Source organism: Python bivittatus, unplaced genomic scaffold (assembly GCF_059951505.1).
Source record: "Python bivittatus isolate LINGU-HERP-01145 unplaced genomic scaffold, Pbiv_v1 ctg000340_np1212, whole genome shotgun sequence".
Classification (NCBI taxonomy): Eukaryota; Metazoa; Chordata; class Lepidosauria; order Squamata; family Pythonidae; genus Python; species Python bivittatus.
This window is the reverse complement of record NW_028277056.1, coordinates 4,538,630-4,558,151: the sequence shown is the minus strand read 5'-3', so window position 1 is coordinate 4,558,151 and position 19,522 is coordinate 4,538,630. Positions and strand designations below refer to the sequence as shown.

Below are 19,522 nucleotides of genomic sequence, written 5' to 3'. Positions count from 1 at the left end.
TTTTCATGAATGTATCCAATTTCCCTTTTAAGGTTATCCGAGTTAGTGGCCATCACCATATCTCCTGGGAATAAATCCCCAAACCCACCTGTGGCTTCTGAAAATCTTGGAGGCCCAACAAACAGTAATTTGTAATGTGTTAGAAGGGAGAAATTATTAAATCCATAAATTTAAATGAGATAAAATTGGAGGACCGGGGAGTCCTGGTATCATTCATTTCTTTGGCCTGTCACGCCCCTCTTGAAATGCAGGTTCTGACATGCCATTCAGTGATCAGATGTGACTCAGAGGGCAACTGCGATAAAAATCCAGTAAAAATCTGAGCTTGAAAGTGAAATAATAATAGATTCATGCTCCAGCTGAGAATTACACATGAGTAATGAATTCCACATGAATTACCCATGAGTAATGCGTACACATGTCGAGTTTAAACAATATACTTAACTAGTTCAAATACGGATCTAACTGATGCTTTCACGCAATGGTCAGTATTAACCTGGGTGACCTTTGGGTTGGCTTAGGGAAGTGTTTCTCAACCTTAGCAACTTTAAGATGTGTGGACTTCAGCTCCCAGAATTCCCCAGCCAACATGGCTGGCTGGGGAATTCTGGGAGTTGAAGTCCACACATCTTAAAGTGCCCAAGGTTGAGAAACATTGGCTTAGGGTATTATGTGAATCCAGCTTGTTGGATGAGTTTATAGTTTGTTATATAGTACAAATCTAGAAAATAAGTTAATTCAATAACCCGTTAGATGTATTGTATGCACTCAGACTGTGTAAAATTCACTAGTGATGCCTTGGGGAAGCAAAGCGACTCACTTCCGCCAGCTGTTTTGCTCTGGTGGGAAGGAACCTCTGCGCACGCACAGGATCTGCTTTAATTATCCAGATCAAAGGGATGCACCCTCACCTTTCCAATGCTTTGAAGGGAAATAACATGTTGAATTGGCATTTTCCTTCAAATGGGAGCTTCCGTCGAAGCATCTTTGAATCAAAGCACTTGATTGGCTCAAACTCCTATTAAGGAGAACAATTTAAAGAATAGTTTTAGTTAAGGCGGTGTTTGATTCTTGGAGATTCTATGGACATATCGATGGCATTTTCACTGTATAGCAGGGTTTTTTTTTTAATTTCCCAATCAATTCTCACCATCCTGGGATTTCTCCCATCCAAGTCCTAACCAGGCCCAACCCTGCTTAGCTTTTCCAACTCAGCCAGGTACAGCCCCTGATTTCTTTGCAGATATTAGTTTCCAGGTATTAGTAAAAGGGAAAAGCTTACAGACTCATCTCCAAGCCTGTGTGTCCGTACAGTAGGGTCAAAAAAGTCAAGATGTACGTTGTGTTGGGGGGAAGCTTCCGTCCCACCATTGTGGCTGCCATCTTGATTTTTTTGACTACACCCTGCAGCGAGGGGGCTGAGACCCTGACAAAAGACTAAACTGCTGGTTTTAGTTTCCATTCTGGTGGGTCACCAATTTGTACCAGGTCGTACAATGAACAGAGCAAGCTATGATTTTTGAATTAATCCATCCGGTGGAGTCAGTTCCCTTGGCTATTAATGTGCTTTGGAGAAATTAGAACTGGAGTGGATTGCAATCAAAGTTTGTTTGCAAGATCTCCTTTTCCCAGCTTAATTAATTAATTAATAATTAATTAATTGAATTTACATGGTCCAGAATATAGTAGCAGGGAGTTCCATGGGCCCAAAAATTTAGAGCAGTGTTTCTCAAATTTGGAAACTTTAACTTTAAGATGTGTGGACTTCAACTCCCAGAATTCCCCAGCCAGTCCACACATCTTAAAGTTTCCAAATTTGAGAAACACTGCTCTAAGTCATCTCTGGCAGATTACCATCCAGTCTCTGTATGACGGGCAGACATGATCAGGGTTAATCCATTCCCACCCGCACCTTGGCTTCCATGCATATAAACCTGAATACAAAATGAACATGGATACAATCAAAACCACCCCACAAATATTAAATTCAAGAAAAGCCAGGAATAAAACTCCCATAAAGCAAGTCAACAGCTGTGCAGAACGTAAAACAGTGTGAATTAAAGAGACTGCCTGATCCTAAAACTGGGGTGCAGTTATTCCCTGCAAGAGTCACTTGACGCTTATTTATTTATCAAATTATCAACTCCATAAAGACTCCGGGTGGCATACAACAGGAACCAAAATCATAAAGAAAACATAATGGATGTCTAGAAGAGGAAACATTCAAACTAACCTATAACATCCTAAAAGAGGCTTACCAGCCACCCTAATCCAAGATCTGGGGGAAAAGCCAGGTTTTCAATATATTTTTTTAAACATGATCATATGGATTTAAAATTAGATAGTTGTAGGGGGAGGGAACCATAACCCCCATTCCCTGGAGAGAGTTTCCTATTAATGACAGAGCCTCTGGGTCTGCTTCTGGCCACTGCACCAGTGAGACCACGGGCCAGGACTCCGGAGCAGTTTATACCTTAAACATCTGTGGATGGAGCAAAGCGATGTTTGGAAGGGAAAAGGGGAAGGGAACAGGATCAAAGGAAGACAGGGAAGAAAGGAATATTTTTGCACTGAATGCAAAGCTCGGGCAAATTAATTGGCCTTGCTCCTGAAGGCCCCAGAGCCATGCTTGCAAGCCCCTGAGGCAGAAGAGACCATAGGTGGGGTCCAAGAACTCAATCAAGCAGCCACAATGGTTGATCGAAGTTCTGCCCATGGCCAGTGCATATAAAAACAGGCAGAGCTTGGATCACCCCAAGCTGCCCTCTTGACTTTTAGACCACACCCTGAGGACCCCCTGCCCTGAGGATATAAAATCATCCACAATTCAGGATTCCTGGGCAAGGGGAGTGGGGATCAGCAAGGATGTTGGACGTTGGCAGAAAGAGGGACGGTCGCTTCAACGTTCTTGTGTCGCTGCTTTTCCAACAGTCCCTGAAAGCATCTTTGGAAATGAAATGCAAATGCCACGGAGTCTCCGGTTCCTGCTCGATCAAGACGTGCTGGAAGGGGCTTCAGGAGCTGACAGACATTGCCCTGGACCTAAAAAACAAATACCTTTCAGCGACCAAGGTTGTCCATCGGCCCATGGGCACCCGCAAACATCTGGTCCCCAAGGAACTTGACATCCGTCCAGTGAAGGAGACCGAATTGGTTTATCTGCAGAGTTCCCCTGATTTCTGCATGAAGAACGAGAAGGTGGGCTCCTACGGGACCCAGGACAGGTACGGAGCGTTCAGGCGGAGGAATTTATGGGTCTTTTGAATTTAATATACCTTGGAGGGGGTGCGGTTTCTCACAGCTGAGGGTAGAAAAAACTTCCTCCCTGGATCCCAGTTTATAGGTAATGCAAACAATGGCCTTGAAGTTGTTTTTATGGATCAATAGCTATAGGGGGTCTCTTAGAGGAGAAGACGAACGTTTTTGGGCAATCCAGCAATACCTTGTGTTGGCGTATGTGCATGACATCACCTTTTCTTGCATACCTTGCTAGGAACAAACCATGCTTGATTTAGGAAAAGACCCTCCTTGTCCTTGACCACACATCATTATTTCTAACTTGCTTCTTTCTCTGGGAATTTGGGCCAGACAACAGTTTGGACAAAGAAAACTTGTTTCTAACTCTTGTATAGCCTGTGCTCCTGATCACTTATTCCCTTCCTTGTTAGCACTTCATTTTGTGCAACTTGCGCGACTTTTAGCTTGTTCTGTTGTGCACCCTAAATATGGTTAATGTTTGCTGATCTCAGGGTCCCACATCAGATACTCTCCTCCTATCCTTAAGTCAGCAGAACATTTTACCAACATAAGATTTGCTGCTGCCATTGGCGGTCCCTACCCTGCTTCATATACAATGCTGGAAAATTGAATTGCCTTTATTTACAGCACACATGGATCACTTTAAGGACAGGGGGCAGTAGATTTATTCCCCTCAACTCCATTTTCTTTTCCTCTAATATCAACAGCCAGAGGGAAAATATACATCAATCACTCTCTTTAATATGGAAGGGGTCTGGGGCTGGTCCTGTGGAGGGGGGGGGGGAGGAGAGATTTGATTGATGACTGAACTGGGGTGTGGGGGGGAGTTAGCTATCAGCCAAGCTTTGCTCTGGTTTTGTGCAGATACATTTAAAGAAAGCTTTTCAGCTGCTAGCTGATCTCCTTTTGGACATGGGTTTAGCGCTGTTCTGGAAAAGCGCTACACCTATGTTCAAAAGGAGATCAACGCATTCCAGAAGAGCGCTCAACCTGGGTTTGAAAGCAGCCTGAAAAACAACCGAGAGGCGAAAAGAGAGCTGGGTCTGTCCCTCCCTCCAACCCACAGCCCCTCCCTCATCACCAGCACAGGTCATCACACCATCGGTTTAGGCTGATTCTCACAGTCAGGGATCAGCTTAAAGAGCTGGTGGGTACAGAGAGAGACCACGTTGAAACAGCCCAATTCTTCACTTTTTGTTGTTGTTTAGTCGTTAAGTCGTGTCCGACTCTTCGTGACCCCATGAACCATATTGCGCCAGGCCTTCCTGTCCTTCACTGCCTCCCTGAGTTTGCTCAGTTTCATGCTCAATTCTTCACTGCCCAGACCAAATTAACCCCAAAAGTTTGTGCCCAAGGACTTCTAGGGCAAGAACTAGGCCCATACCATCCTGTTATGGCTGGTAGGAGTTGGGCTGATCTCAGCCTTAGAGTCCCCTGTGAAATACGCTAGAACAGTATTTCTCAACCTTGGCCACTTTAAGACGTGTGGACTTTAACTCCTTATAGGCTCCTATAATTGTAATCTTTAGTTCCCTCTAGTGTCCAGTTTTTAAAATCTTATCTTACTATGTTTTTTTTTTAAAACAAACATTCAAAACAAAAGCATTTTCCCATGGGAAAGATTCTTTATACCGTATTTTTCCATCAATAAGACACCCCCATGTACAAGACCCCCACTTTTCCAACCCAAAATTAAGAAATCAATATTTTAAAGATAGTGCAGAACACATTTTTATTTAGTAATTAGGCAACATTTACCTGATACACTCGGTGGGAGGAGGTCCAAACCGTCTCTCTGTGGCTCTATTTCCATGCTCTTTTGCATAACTGATTACATTCAATCAGGAGTGAAACTGCCGATAGCTTGTCTCTGCAAATAGGCTTCCTCTAATTGGTTTGTTCAGCATCAGCTGACATCAGTTACATCAGGCTCGTGATTGGAGGAAGTCTGTTTGCAGAGACAGTATGGGCAGTTTCACTTGTGATTGGAGGCTCATGATTGGAGGAAGCCTGTTTGCAGAGACAAGTTATTTCACTCGTGATTGGAGGCTAGCAATAGGAGGAAGCCTGTTTGCAGGCGCGGTTCTTTCCTCGGCTTACTTCCTTGAATAAGATGCCCTTCAATTTTTAGCGTAAGGATTTTAGAAAAAAGTATTGGCTTATAGTTGGAAAAATATGGTAATTCATTCCAAAATCTTATTTCAAGCTTATCAGGACCATTAGTCCATTTGTAACTTTCTAAAATCAAAGTTTTAATCACCCTTTTGCTGTTTATTCTTATTATTTATTTCTTATTATTTCTTTAAGTTCTTAAACGTGTGGTTAAAACTTCCTTTCCCTAAGGATTGAAGACAACTCACCCAGTGCTATCAAACTTGTCAATCCAAAGGTTCCTAACAGCTGAAAAGCAGTTAATAAGCAATTTCTGAAAGTGATTAGAAAAGGACATATGTGAAGCCAGTGTCCTTTCAAAGGGGCTAACCGTGGTTTGAGCAAGATGGCTCTTCCCTCGTCTCCCAGAGCTCTAAACCCATCGGAGATTGCTGTCTCGTGATCTCATGAGGAGCAGCTGTCTGGAGCACTTGTGGGTGATCTCAAGTCCTCTCCTTGTCCAGAGAGGAATTTTGAAGAGCCGGTCTATTCACTGGCTCTTCGTTCTGCCACAGTCATTGGCTCTGCTTTCAGTCTGCCATTTCTCCCTCCAGAAGTGGAGTGTAGACCCTTCTCCACTGCTTTCAGCTAACTTAAAGATCACCTTCTGTCTACGACAGATGATGGGTGTCTAGCCAATAAGTAGAAAACCTAACACTTCTGATGGTGCCATAAGAAAGAAATCGGGGTTGGGCAAATCTGTGTTGCTCACAGATCAGGACACACCAGAATCTCCTTCTGAAACGGAGGCACGGAGTGTCACAGCTCACAGGCAGAGTGCATGGTTCAGAGCAGGCATCCCATTGGGTGCATCCCATTGGGCTAGGAGTACCATTCCCATCATCCCCAACGAGCAGGATCATTGACTGGCATGGATGGGAGCTGTCGTCCAACACATCTGGCAGGCAGCTGCCTGAGGCTGATGTCTAGGTAGAGTTATGCCCTCATTTACAGTTCCTCAGCCATCCTGCAGTTGTCTTAATATTTTGCTTTTTGCATGGAAGATCTTTGTTAGACAAATGCTCCTTGTCTTGGGCCAAACAAAAGCCTTAGAATTGGAGCAGCCCCACAGCGAAAAGGCAGTGCTCCAGCTGGCCTGGAAGAAATCCAGCAGCACCGTTTATATCTAAAGCACGTTGGATTCAGACTGAGAGGCTATCCAAAATCTCCCAACGCACATTTATTTGTTTTGTAGAAATGGTCTCCTGGTGAAATTCCCTTCTGGGGAATGCGGCCTTACAGAGTTGTCGGGTCAGACCTGACTTTATTCTTACTCAGTGCCTTCTTTTCTTCCCTTCAGATTGTCATCTTGGATCTCGGGCTCCTTCAGTTAGGCTGATGTCCTGGCACAGCTGGAAGGTTGCACCATAAAGTCTTGTGTTAGCCCTTTGAAGTAGGCTAGGTCAAGAAACAGACACTACATGGATTCCAGAAATGCTGCTTGATTGCTGTAGGGTAGAATAACAGAATTTTGAAAGCTTTTCCAAGTTTCTCTGTCCCATCTTATGTCAAAGAAAATCAAGGCAGGATTATTTTGAGTTTCATTTGCACGGTTCCTTCAGTCTCTGGATTGGGTAATCACTTCTCCAAGTCATAGGTAGACTGCCCCACTGTTGTAGAGATGTTACAGCTAGAAAGTTTTTTGTTCATATTTTAATGGAAATATAATGTAGCTGCAACATAAACCTGTTGTTTCTGGTCGAAGTTTCTGTGGCCATGGAAAATAGATCCTGACCATCTTTCCTGTAGCTTCCCTTGATGTATCCGCACGTGGCTAGCATATCACCTCTAGGTCTTCTCTTCTCCAGACTGAACATCCCCAGTTCCTTCAGCCTGTCCTTGTAGGACATGTCCTCCCATCCCTGGATCATCTTGGGGCTCTCCTCTGATCCTCTCTAACCTGTCAATATCCTTCTGGAAATGGGGTGCCCAGAATCATATAGAGGGCTACAGATGCAGAAGAGACGAGAAGGACCTAACATGACTTTGTTACGATGCTTCTTCTAAAGCAGCCTCACATCCAGGAATTTTGCAGAGAAGACCGCTGGGTGTCTTGGGAAGAGACTTTCTCCCAATTCTCCTGGTTGGCAATCTGTACAATTTAGGAACTGATTCTAAGTGAATTCAATGTGGCAGGGGGACAGAGGATCCGCTCTGCATGGAGAACTCCCTGGAGGTGGTTCCTGGTCTCCCCAGTTAGAAATGGGATCTCTGTTGAGGGACAGGGGAAAAAAGTACTTAGAAAGCTATGCCAGGGACCTCTAAGTTATGGCTGTGCTCACACATCATGCACAACCACGTCAGGAAAAGGCCCAGGAGATGCATTTGCACATCGAGCTAAGCCTGGGGATAGTGGGGGGGGGGGGTTGACACATTACGCCACCAAGTCTAACAGGCTAAATTAAAGTGCAGTGTGTTCTGCTCTCCCGTCAACCAGGCAAACCAGGTTGTGTGAATAAAATGAGTGTCACTGTCATGGTTGAGGTGGGGAGGGGGGAGTTCTAAACAAGATGCCCTCAGCCTGCCCTCCCCGCAGCAATCTAACAATTAATCCAATAATGTTTGGGGCAGGATAGCGGGAAGCCAATGGAGGCCCATTTCTGGTTCTCATGCACCCATGTTTCTCTCTCTTGGGAGGGAGGAAATATGGGGCAGACAGCAATTGTGCTGGGGATCCTTTCCTCCAGATGTTTGGGCTACCCAGTCCCATAAAGAGCAGACTCCACAGCCAACAAAAGGGCCTTTGGGATAGAGGGTATCTGGGTGACCAGTTTGCCTTGGGACCCTAAGCAGGGTCAGGTTTGACTAGGACTTGGATGGGAGACCACAGAGAAATCCCACAGTGTAGGCTGGGCTGGTAGTTGAAACTGTATCCCAGAATAAGGCAAGGGAAAACCACTTTGGTGCCGTTGCCCAGAAAACGACATGGATGTGTTCCTGTCGTTATCCAGAGTCAGGCTGGATTTGAACGAAGACCAGAATGTCTGACTCAGTAGGCTGAGATTTTTACTCTGGTCAAACAGCTTCATACAAAGTAGGAGGACACCTTACTCCATGCAGAAGTAAGAGAAAAAGAGTGTGAGGGTGTGTGAAATGTACATTTTCACACTTCCCACATATAAAAGCACAATCTGCACATGGACATTTTCCAACTTGTTTAATGAATCCCTCAGGCATCTTTAATATTTTGTGCTATTGAGATTTCCACTTTCACAAAATGTTGCTTTGGCCTTTAATGGACCTGTTTGGCTGAAAGCACTTTTAAGTAATTTCAAACTTCGTTCTGAGGTGTCTTTCCTTCCTCTTTCCCTTCTGTTTTCCCTTCCCCTTCCTCTCCTCCTTCTCCTTCCCCTCCTCCTTCCTCCTCCTTCCTTCTCCTTCTCCTTCTTCTCCTTCTCCTTCTCCTCCTCCCTCCACTTCTCCTTCCTTCCTTCCTTCCTTCCTTCCTTCCTTCCTTCCTTCCTTCCTTCCTTCCTTCCTTCCTTCCTTCCTTCCTTCCTTCCTTCCCCTCCATGCCCTTCTGCCTCTTTCTCCCATTGACGCTCACTTCTGTCTGGCAGCTGAAGAAAGAGCTTTTTCTCTTTTCAAGTTGGCTGCAGACAGGACCACCGGGACCCATCAGGAGGGGGTGTCCAAACAAGGATGCTGCCAGAACATGGTCCTTCCTCCCTCTCAAACTCACCTTTGTCTTCCTGTTTCCACCCCCTCTGTGAACATTAATGTTTCAGTGGTGCAATTAATGGATTTATGGTTGGAATACAGACATAACATAGCATTACAGTGAGCTGGGATGGATTAATCACACCTGTCAAGGTATGTCCAGGTTTTGTTTGCACAATTTGCTCTTAATCTTTGTGCGCGCAGGGGGCAGGCTCTGAACCATTTGCCACATCCTTGTGAATCTTGTACTGTCCTCGTAGATCTTGGAAGAAGAAGTGAAACAAGGGGATGCTGGAAGTTGATCCTAGAGATTTCTCTGGGAAGGATAATGATTATGTCGAAAGTGGGTTTGTTTCAATCTTAATGTGTCAGAGAAAGTGATGTAAAGGAAATAAAAGTGAATGCAAAAGCTGCAGGGGAATTGTTTAAGTGTGTTCATGAAGGTCCTGGGCAGATTTTGGATAGAGAGGGTGTAAAAAGTGACAAGGAGCAAAATTTGGAAAGCCCCATGCCAGGAAGAAGTGTGCAGCCAATTTTTCCTCTTCTTCAGCAACTCATTGGGAAAAGAAATGGCACATTTGTTGATGTAGATACAATATATTTTAAGGTGAATCGAATTTAGGAATATTTTGCACAAACATGAAGGTTAGACACTGAATATGCCAAGAGTGGTATATGATAGAAGTAAAGGGTGTATGAGAATAAATGATGTTCTTAGCAAATGGTTCAACACTGATCAGGGAGACAACAAAGCGGTGTGATGTTCCCTTGGCTATTTATGCATTTATGAAGAAGTGTCTAAGGAACATTTGGTGAGGTGTGTCGTCCAGGGATGTGCACTTTTGAACAGAGTTGATGCCATGTTGCTGGCTGAGAACCCAACTGATTTGCCGCAAATGTTAGATAGATTGAGTGATGCAACAAGAGCCCAAATCTGAAAATTAAACATCCAAGAATAACCTAGTGGTCTTTGGGAGGAAAACAGAAAGAATATTTGCAAGCTATACATATATTGTAAAAAAAAAAAAAAATAGAGCAAGTGAGGGAGTTGGTATTGAATGCTGGCTGGGGAATTCTGGAAGTTGAAGTCCACCCATCTTAAAGTTGCCCAGGTTGAGGAACCCTGTTTTAAAGAGCTGCGGACAGGTAAAGGAGGCATGCCCATGTGGGATCTGAAACACCTTTCTGGGGATCTGAATAGTGCACACCTCTTGTAGGTAGAACGTGATCGATTGTGAAGAATGAACATTGTTCAAAAGAAGCCAGAATAGCTGTGTTTTGTTTTCCAGCCACTGGGGAATTGTACAGGTCAGGAGAGACCTCAAAGTGAGTCGAATGTGGTGGGAAGGGGGCACTTAAAAAGAGAGCTGAGAAATGAAAAGGTCAAAATAGCAAGATAGGAAGTGGCAAATGAAGGAAGGAGGGTTTGTAAAGATTGAAAGGCATAGAGAGGTTTTGTGAATGGGGTTGGTGTTTTCCTTATCTTATACCTTTAATTTCTTTGACTTCCTAGGTCTTATTCCTCCTCTGAGCTCTGCATAATGTAGCTTACCCTGAAAGGGGGTAGCAGGATGGGTATGGATGGAAGTTGGAAGCCAAGATCTCTGTTTAATCCATTCCACCTGGAATGCAGCAGGACTGGAGAGCTACTTTTCCAGACCAGTAGTGCAAAAATGATCCAGAATCGGAGGAGGGGGGTGGTGGAGAAAAATAAATAAATAGGAGAAGGAAGGAAGGGTGAATTTTGGAATCTTGTTAAGAGAAGTTTGGATTTCTTAGAAGGATGGTCGAGATAATTCTAGGAGTGTTCATTTATCAGTAGTGTTCTGTCATTTACCATGGGGAACAATTTCACACTTGCACGTGGCCGGTTGGATTAGCTGGGTGAGATTCTTTCCTCCGTTGAAATTTCCTGCCATGTCTTCTCTTACATGGGAATTCCAGGAAGAAAGGAGTAGAGATTGAGTGATCAAAGCTGGGCCCTGCAAAATGTCTTTTTCCTAAAAGATTAGGTTAGGTTGAGAAACCTGTGATCATTCTTGATAATGGCTCCTGGTTAGAACAAACGACCAGTCAAACACTAACAATGAACTATAGGCAAGTTGAACCAATCTTCCTTCCTTCCTTCCTTCCTTCCTTCCTTCCTTCCTTCCTTCCTTCCTTCCTTCCTTCCTTCCTTCCTCCCTCCCTCCCTCCCTCCCTCCCTCCTCCTCCTCTCTCCTTCTCCTTCTCCTTCTCCTTCTCCTTCTCCTTCTCCTTCTCCTTCTCCTTCTCCTTCTCCTTCTCCTTCTCCTTCTCCTTCTCCTTCTCCTCCTCCTCCTCCTCCTCCTCCTTCTTCTTCTCCTCCTCCTCCTCCTCCTCCTCCTCCTCCTTCTTCTTCTTCTTCTTCTTCTTCTTCTTCTTCTTCTTCTCCGCCTCCTCCTCCTCCTCCTCCTCTCCCTCTCCCTCTCCCTCTCCCTCTCCCTCTCCCTCTCCCTCTTCCTCTTCTTCCCCTTCCTTTCAAGAAAATGCCAGAATGGACAGCCACCCAACAGGGCTGCCCACAAGATGAGGTTGAAAAAGTCAAGTGCGACTGAAGCTCTGCCTGCTTTTTTGGGGCTGCCACAAAGTACCATTTTGACTGTTTTGAGCACACCTTCAGAGAGCCCAAATGAAACATGCCCAACCTTTTAGGGACATTCAGTTTCTTAACCTGTTGTTGGTGCTGTTGCAAATAGGTCCTGCTCTCTTTTTCAGATCCTATAGATCTCCCATCTGTATTAAAGGGCTAGAGCAGGGTTCCTCAACCTTGGCAACTTTAAGATGAGTGGACTTCAACTCCCAGAATTCCCCTGCCAGCCATGCTGGCTGGGGAATTCTGGGAGTTGAAGTCCACCCATCTTAAAGTTGCTGAGGTTGAGGAACCCTGCTATAAGCCGTAAGGCTGGGAAGAGAAGCAGCCTTATCTTTCGGTTCCCATGGCTGGTTTCAGATCACCCCGAGACAGGAAACGGCAAAAGGAGATGGGTGAATTTTTCTTCATTGGGTGTGTTCCAGCAAAGGCTGGACAGCCGTCTCCCTCCCTCCGTCTCTCTGGGGCGCTGGAATGGGGATGCCTGCACTGAGCAGCAGGTGGACTGGATGGTCTCAAGCGTGCCTTCAAACCTCAGGATTCGATGATGGTCTTCAGAGGTTAAAGAAAAAGGTGAAATTTCCCTTGAATGAAGCTCAGCTCCCAGTGATAAACTAACCAGCTGCAAGATGCAAAGGAATTGCCTTGTTCTAGCTTTTTTTTTTTTAATTATAGTTTTTAGTCTAGCCTATAGCTCTAAAATTTCTTGGTGGCTTCTTCTTCTCCTTCTCCTTCCTTCTTCTTCCTTTCTCCTTCCTTCACCTTCTCCTTCCTTTCTCCTTCCTTCTCCTTCCTTCTCCTTCTCCTTCTCCTTCCTTCACCTTCTCCTTCCTTCTACTTCTTTCTCCTTCCTTCTCCTTTTCCTTCTCCTTCCTTCTCCTTCTCCTACTCCTTCTCATTCCTTCACCTTCTCCTTCCTTCTCCTTCCTTTCTCCTTCCTTCTCCTTCCTTCTCCTTCTCCTTCTCCTTCCTTCACCTTCTCCTTCCTTCTCCTTCTATCTCCTTCCTTCTCCTTTTCCTTCTCCTTCCTTCTCCTTCTCCTACTCCTTCTCCTTCCTTCACCTTCTCCTTCCTTCTCCTTCCTTCCTCCTTCCTTCTCCTTCTCCTTCTCCTTCCTTCCTTCTGCCTGGCCCCTCCAAATCTTTTAGTTTTCCACCCCCTCTGGGGAATGGCTGCCCCAGCTAAAGTTAGATTCGTGGCTGCATTAACAACTTGATGCCATACACAATTTCCTTTATTGACTCCAAAACAATAAAAGCAAAAGAGTCTGTTTCAGTCTGAAGTATTTTGTTCTTGGCAAGGAGAAATTCAAGCTGGCTCAGGCTTTAAGCTGAATGGAAAAAAAATCATAATGTTGCAGGTTGGCCCCCTCTCCCAGCTGCACTGGTGGTGCTGCACAGCGATAGCAATTGTTTAAAGTTCATTTGTGGCACAATTCAGCAACTTCTCCAATTTCCCTCTGAGTTTTTTAGTGGGTGCTGACTTTTGCAAATAGCCTTTTTGTCTCTGTGATTCTAGGGCAGTGTTTCTCAACCTCAGCAACTTTGAGATGCGTGGACTTCAACTCCCAGAATTCCCCAGCCAGCCATGCTGGGAAGTTGAAGTCCACGCATCTCAAAGTTGCTGAGGTTGAGAAACACCGTTTTAGGGCGAGAGGGGGAATGGAAAGTCTTGTCTGTTCCCTCTTCTAGCATTAGACAAAGTAAGGAGCTGTGATCATTATGGTGGATAATAATCCTGAAACGCCAAAAATAAAAAAAAAATGGTGATAAATTACAGAGTATGGAGGAGATTATTATTATTTTCTTTTTAAGACATTTGCAACCCTGCTCTCCAGCAAATTCACCTAGCTGGGTATCAGCATTTGGCTGATATTGAAAAGCTAAGTGGGGGGAAGAATAACGAAATTCCCACAGTGGAGGAACAGATTGTGAAAATGTCAAAATTTGCAGAAATGGCGAAACTGGTCTGTTTGGTCAGAGAACTAACAACATTTTTTTTTTTTTTTTGGAAAGACTGAAAACCTTATATGGCCTTTTTGCTGAAAGAATAAAAAAATGAATTGATGATTTATGGGCTTGAAGATTAAGAAAGATGCAGATTAAATGAGGGGGTAAGGGGATTTGCAAAATATTTAAAAGGGAGGAGGGACAATAAGATTGTAACTGAAGGTCGGAAGTCATTTGTATATTTCTTAACTTTGGTTTTCTTTTTCTTTCCTTGCACTTTTTTCTTTTTCTCTCTTTTCTCTTTTCTTTCTTTTGATTTGTCTTTTGAATCAATGTACATTTTTTTAAAAAAAAATTTAAAAGAAAAGCTAAGTGGGGCTGGCCTTGGTTAGTATTTGGATGGGAGACCACTAGGAAATCTCAAGCTGTAGATGAGACTGGGAAGTCAACAAAATATCTCAGAAAGTGGCAACAGAAAATCATTTCTAAATCCTTGTGAAGAAAACAACCTGGATGTATCCATGCAGTCACTCAGAGTCCAGCTCATATTCATTCCTAAACATTCCCGCTTTCTGAGAACTTCAGTTGGCCTAAAATGTCATCAACTCCAGCTACATTTTTGCAGCCTCAACTCAGACTTGGCAACGCGATTGAGTTTTGCTTTGTTCTAGGCCACAGTGTTTACCTTTTTCCACAATTTAAGCTGTAAAGGAGGCTTACTGAAACACTGGAAAGTTAGTACGCCTCTCTTCTCCTAAACAAAATCTATACAGGTCGTCCTCATTTCATGCCTGCCTTGTTTAGTGACCATTTGCAGTTATGACAGGGATGAAAAAGGAACTTTGTGACCAATCCTCACATTTACAACCTTCACAGGTCTGTAAAGCAAAGGAAAGCTGAAGGAAGATCGTAAGCACGGTTGCAGTTTCATTTAGTGACTGCTTTGCTGAACAACCGAGTGACCAGTCCCAATTGTGGTCGCTAAATGAGGACTACCTGCAATTAAAAAACTGGCATGTTCTGGCAAGCCCACTTAGCACATTGTATGACCCAGGTCATCACGTTGCACCCAAAGATGGATTCTGAGTTGGGGCATCCCACGTTTGGGGAGCAAAGAAAATGTGCTTTGTTAAGCCAGGGTTAACAGGCTGATGTTGTCTTTGCACGGTGGGGAACCCAGACCTCCTTTTAAGCCATGATATGGTTATTTGGAGCATTGCAAGTTACATGTACACAGCAATTACATTTTTTTGTTTTTTACCTAGAATTAGGGGTCAATGTTGAGCGCCTCTAGGGATAACCTCATCCATCGTGCACTGCCCCACGCAGTCCCTTCTCTGCTATTATGACGGGCATTTTCGCTTCTTGGGGACCTAATAAAGCCAGGGAACCCTTGCTCCTCTTCTCTGCCAATTGGTGTAGGAGAGACTGTGCGGAAGGACGAGGGTTTCCCCCCATCTGGGGGCCATCCTGACACCCCAAACGTGCAGACAACTCCGCGCTCCGTCCAGCACTAGACAAACACACAGCGTGTGGCCACAAATCGTTGGCGCTGGCTCAGGATGGAGCAGAGTTTGTGAAGAATGCCTCTGGAGCTTTCCAAGGATTTCTAAATATTTATGCATCTTCCCAGGCTTGCTCTAAAAAAGAACCTTAAGAGAGATGGGGACGGGGGGGGGGGGGGGCAGGACTTGAACCTGGAGAATGGAGATCTGGAATAACAAACAGGAGGCCCAGCAGAATCAGAAATAATACACGGTTGGACCCAGAGCAAGGTCTCAGCACTTCATCAATCCCAGCGCGCTGCCTCCGGAGGGAGGCTCCCATAAATCTTGCTGGATTCCTTTCCGCCCCTTCACAGAGGGGTCTGTGGTGAGGCCGGCTCCCCCCTCCCCAGTTTTCTTCACCAGGCTGATTGGATGTTAAATGATGGCTTTGTGCAAAGCAACCCCTTTTCAGTACATTTTGGAAAAGAGTGTTGGGAGGGGAGGGGAGGGGAGGGGAGGAAGGAAGGAAGGAAGGAAGGAAGGAAGGAAGGAAGGAAGGAAGGAAGGAAGGAAGGAAGGAAGGAAGGAAGGAAGGAAGGAAGGAAGGAAGGAAGGGGGGAAGGAAGGGGGGAAGGGAAGAGAAGGGGAGGAAGGAGGGAGGGAGGGGAGGGGAGGGGAGTTAGCTGGTTCAGCTTTTTACAGTTCCTTGCTCTTGTTTGATTCCTTGTTTGTTCTAACCATGAACTCCAGGAGAACTAGACTGTGGTTACAAGCCAGCAATGTGTGGCATGACACACAATGTTGTAAAGACTTTTTGGGCTCAAGGGTTGGCATAAATTTCCACAAGAACAGCTTTTCATTGGAGCAGATGTGGTGGAGTCATAGAATTGGGGTGTGCACTTTTTTGGAGCTACTTCTGAATGACGTACAAAGAAGTGGGAGTGCCACAATCAAAGCTGAATTTGAATGAATTGGCATGGTGGCTCCTTGTCTGGGCTGGGAAGCTAAGCAGGGGAAGGCTGGATTAGGCCTCAGGTGGGAGACCACTAGGAAAAACCAGCATGGTAGGCTAGATTGGAAGTCAAAAGATCATCTGGCAAGCAGGCAACAGCAAGTGATCTCCACAAGGGTGTCTGCAGGGCATGGTCAAAAAAGTCAGATTGGCAGCCACGATGGTGCAATTGAAGCTGTGCTTGATTACACCATTGTGGCTGCCATCTTGACTTTTGTGACCACACCCCTGCACCTCCAGATATTTTTTTGCCATGTAGATGGATTCTCTGGTGTTCCTGTGGTCACCAGGAATCATGGTGGTAACTATACTTTATCTTCTTTCTCTGATCTTGGCTGATCCTGAGAAAATGAACAGATCTGGAGTCTGTGAACACTGGAAAGATCCAGAGCTGTAGGCTAGATGGGGGAGTCTCTTGGAAAAAGCAGCGATTAGCTGCTTCCGTAATGTTGTCAAGAAGGCTTCATAGCCATGAATTCAACAGGAGTCAAGCTTGACTCAAAGGTGACTTGACTTAAAGAGAAAGGAAATTAATAGCCTTTGATGTGACTGCTTGTTGTGCAGGTAATTATTTTCTCCCCTTGTAAAGGGGGGGGGGCGGGCTCTAGAAGGGCCACCGTGCAACCAACAGAGCCTTGGTCCATCCTCACCAGGTATCGTTTCCTCTCTTCCAGGCAGTGCAACAAAACTTCCAACGGCAGCGACAGTTGTGACTTGATGTGCTGTGGGCGTGGCTACAATCCTTACATGGACAAGGTGGTGGAGCGGTGCCACTGCAAGTATCACTGGTGTTGCTATGTCACCTGCAAAAAGTGTGAGCGGACTGTCGAGAGGTACGTGTGCAAATGAAGCTTCCTCCACGCCTCTCCGCTGCTTCCTGGTGTGCCAAGGGAGGTGTGCACGCCCTCTTTCCCCCAAGGACCCTTTGAACAAGGAGGAAAAGCTTCCTTGCAAGAAAGTCCGGGCCTGGTCAAAACAAACCGGTCCTGATCTTTGACCAACAGGGATTGCATCTTTTGAATGATCTTTTCAAACAATTGCTTGTCGCCGACGAAAAGGCCCATCCATGAAGTTCTGTGAAAGCAAGGACTTTGAACCTAGCCAAGAAGGCATTATCGTGGAAGGAAATCTTGTTCACAGAGAAGAACAATCTTGGGTTTTATCCTGGCCTCCCACATTTGCCTTTTGGGATCTCAGACTGCAAGCGGCCTCATGTGTAATAATGGGTTGTGGGGCAGAGAGCATCTTTCCATAAAGTGCATGAACATGATGCAGGAGAACATTTGCTGTTCTGCTGTAATGCAGTGGACACCATATCCTGGGGAGAATGATGGTCAATTCCAGACAAAGTGACTTTGCAGTGCTTTCCCCCCCTGGAATGGTTTATCTTCTAGCTTTGCTTCCTTTCACCTTTAACAAAATCTCCATTTTGCTCTTTTTTTTTTTTTTTTAACCTGGCAGCATTGCCTGGAAAGACCCAAAGGAAATGCCAGCCCCCAAGATTTTCTTCTGTTCGCTCTTTCAGCCCTGCCAACATCTGATTTTTGCTGGAAGGTTCTTCCCCTCCCTTCGCTCCTTTATATCTGCTGATTTTTCCCGTGAAAGAGGCCAGGGAGACAGATGGTATCTCTATGTTTGGGGGTCAGAGACACATCTGGAATTTGGAGAGCTTGCGGTGGGGGCACTCACAGAAGGGTTGCTATTGTGGGCCTCGCCCTGTTTGCCATCTAATCAAAGATATTCTCTTCTGTTCCAGTGAAACCTTTGTGGGGCTTAAAGGCATTATTGCAAATAAATATGATGCTACAGGCTGCTGATCTGCTGGGCAGCTGACCAGCTGTTTGGTTCCTTTCATTTATTAAAAATAATCATTTTTTTTTAAGTTAGATAGAGCAAAGCATCCATGGATACAAGCCACACAGGCATTGCATGGACTCTTCCCCTGTCTATTTTCACATCCAGACATGAATGCAGGTGGCAGAAGAACATTGAGAAGATCCATCCAGAGCAGACATTCCCTGCTTCAGGCGATCATCCACCAGCTGTTTCAAGATGCACACGTTTCATTGGCTTTGTCCCCCTGCTAGGGCTGCATTTTATTTATTTATTTTTTTTATCGACATGTCACGTTATATAGCCTCCCATCTCACACAAAGTGACTCTGGGAGGCGTCCAGCAATTAAACAAAACAAACAAAACAATGAAATTAAGTTAATTAAATAAAACAATCCTGATGAAAAGATAAAAAGCGATGATTAAAATAAAAACATTATCAATTTTTTTTTAAAAGTTTCCATTCTGAAATGCACAAACCCCACGGAGAGAGAAGAATATCAGTCCTAGTGGAGCCATCTAAGAAGGTCTCCGGTTCCCAAAGACCCCCAGGTCTGATGACATAACAAAAGTTGGGGGGGCAGACCCCAAAAGCGGAGGGACGGGCATCAAGGGAAAAAATGACGCAGACCAAGATAGGGGATGTCTGCATCTTCTAGAATGCTTTTCATCCTTTCATAAAACTGCCCCTCCAGTCATGTGACCAGGAAGGAAGAGGGAGGGGCTTAGAATGGAGCAGGTGCCAACATTCCAACCCAGAGAGATGAATGGGAGGGGATTTTTCAGGATTTTTTTTTTCCTTCTCTGCAGCCCCTCCCGCCAGTTCAGGGCTGGTGAATTTTCAATCTCTACACCAAATTTCGTTCCCTTCGGCTCCAGTTTCCTCAGAGGGTGATCCTCTGGGACTGACAGAGTCCTGAGGCTTTTTATGCTGTTTTTTCCCCCCCGATATTCCTCGGGATTGCAAAGAATAAAGAGGAGAGGCAAAATAAAGGAGTTAGATGTTAGGAAAAGTGTCCAAGTGGGGAAGACGTTGTGGTTGTGGACTTTCCTTCTTTGGGTGTGTTCAAGCAGAGGCTGAGCACTGATGCTTCCGTCTGGATTTGTACCTGGAGCAAAGGTTGGACTAGATGGCCTCAAGGACTCCTTCCAGCTGGGGGAGTCTATAATCAGAAAGAGCTTTAAAATGTAGTGTTCAGGTTAGCAAAGTCACCCCGTGCTGAGTATGCTTAGTACAGGTAGTCCTCATTTAGCGACTGCCTCATTTAGTGACTGTTCACAGTTACAGCAGTGATGAAAAAGGAACTTTGCAACCAATTCTTGCATTGACAAACTTTTTCTGTAAAGCAGTGTTTCTCAATCTCAGCAACTTTATGCTGGCTGGGGAATTCTGGGAGTTGAAGTCTGTACATCTTAAAGTTGCTGAGATTGAGAAACACTGCTGTAAAGCAAAGGAAAGCTGAAGGAAGGTAATACGCACTGTCATGGTTTCATTTAATGACTGCTTCATTTAACAACTGAGTTGCCAGTCCCAATTGTGGTCACTAAACAAGGACTACCT

General features: G+C 45.0%; 1 protein-coding gene across 2 annotated transcripts in view; it reads left to right on the top strand.

Moving 5' to 3' along the window:
- Positions 1 to 18,360, top strand: part of WNT11 (Wnt family member 11) — a 56,059-nt gene extending 37,699 nt beyond the window's left edge. Inside the window, exons 6-7 of one of the 2 annotated variants that reach the window (XM_088140459.1) lie at positions 2,932 to 3,224; positions 16,803 to 18,360. In XM_088140459.1, coding sequence (XP_087996585.1) covers positions 2,932 to 3,224; positions 16,803 to 16,977 — 468 coding nt within the window. In that variant the 3' untranslated portion in view covers positions 16,978 to 18,360. The remainder of the gene's footprint in view (positions 1 to 2,931; positions 3,225 to 16,802) is intronic. The other variant, XM_088140458.1, reaches the window with a different exon arrangement.
- Positions 18,361 to 19,522: the final 1,162 nt, after the last annotated feature.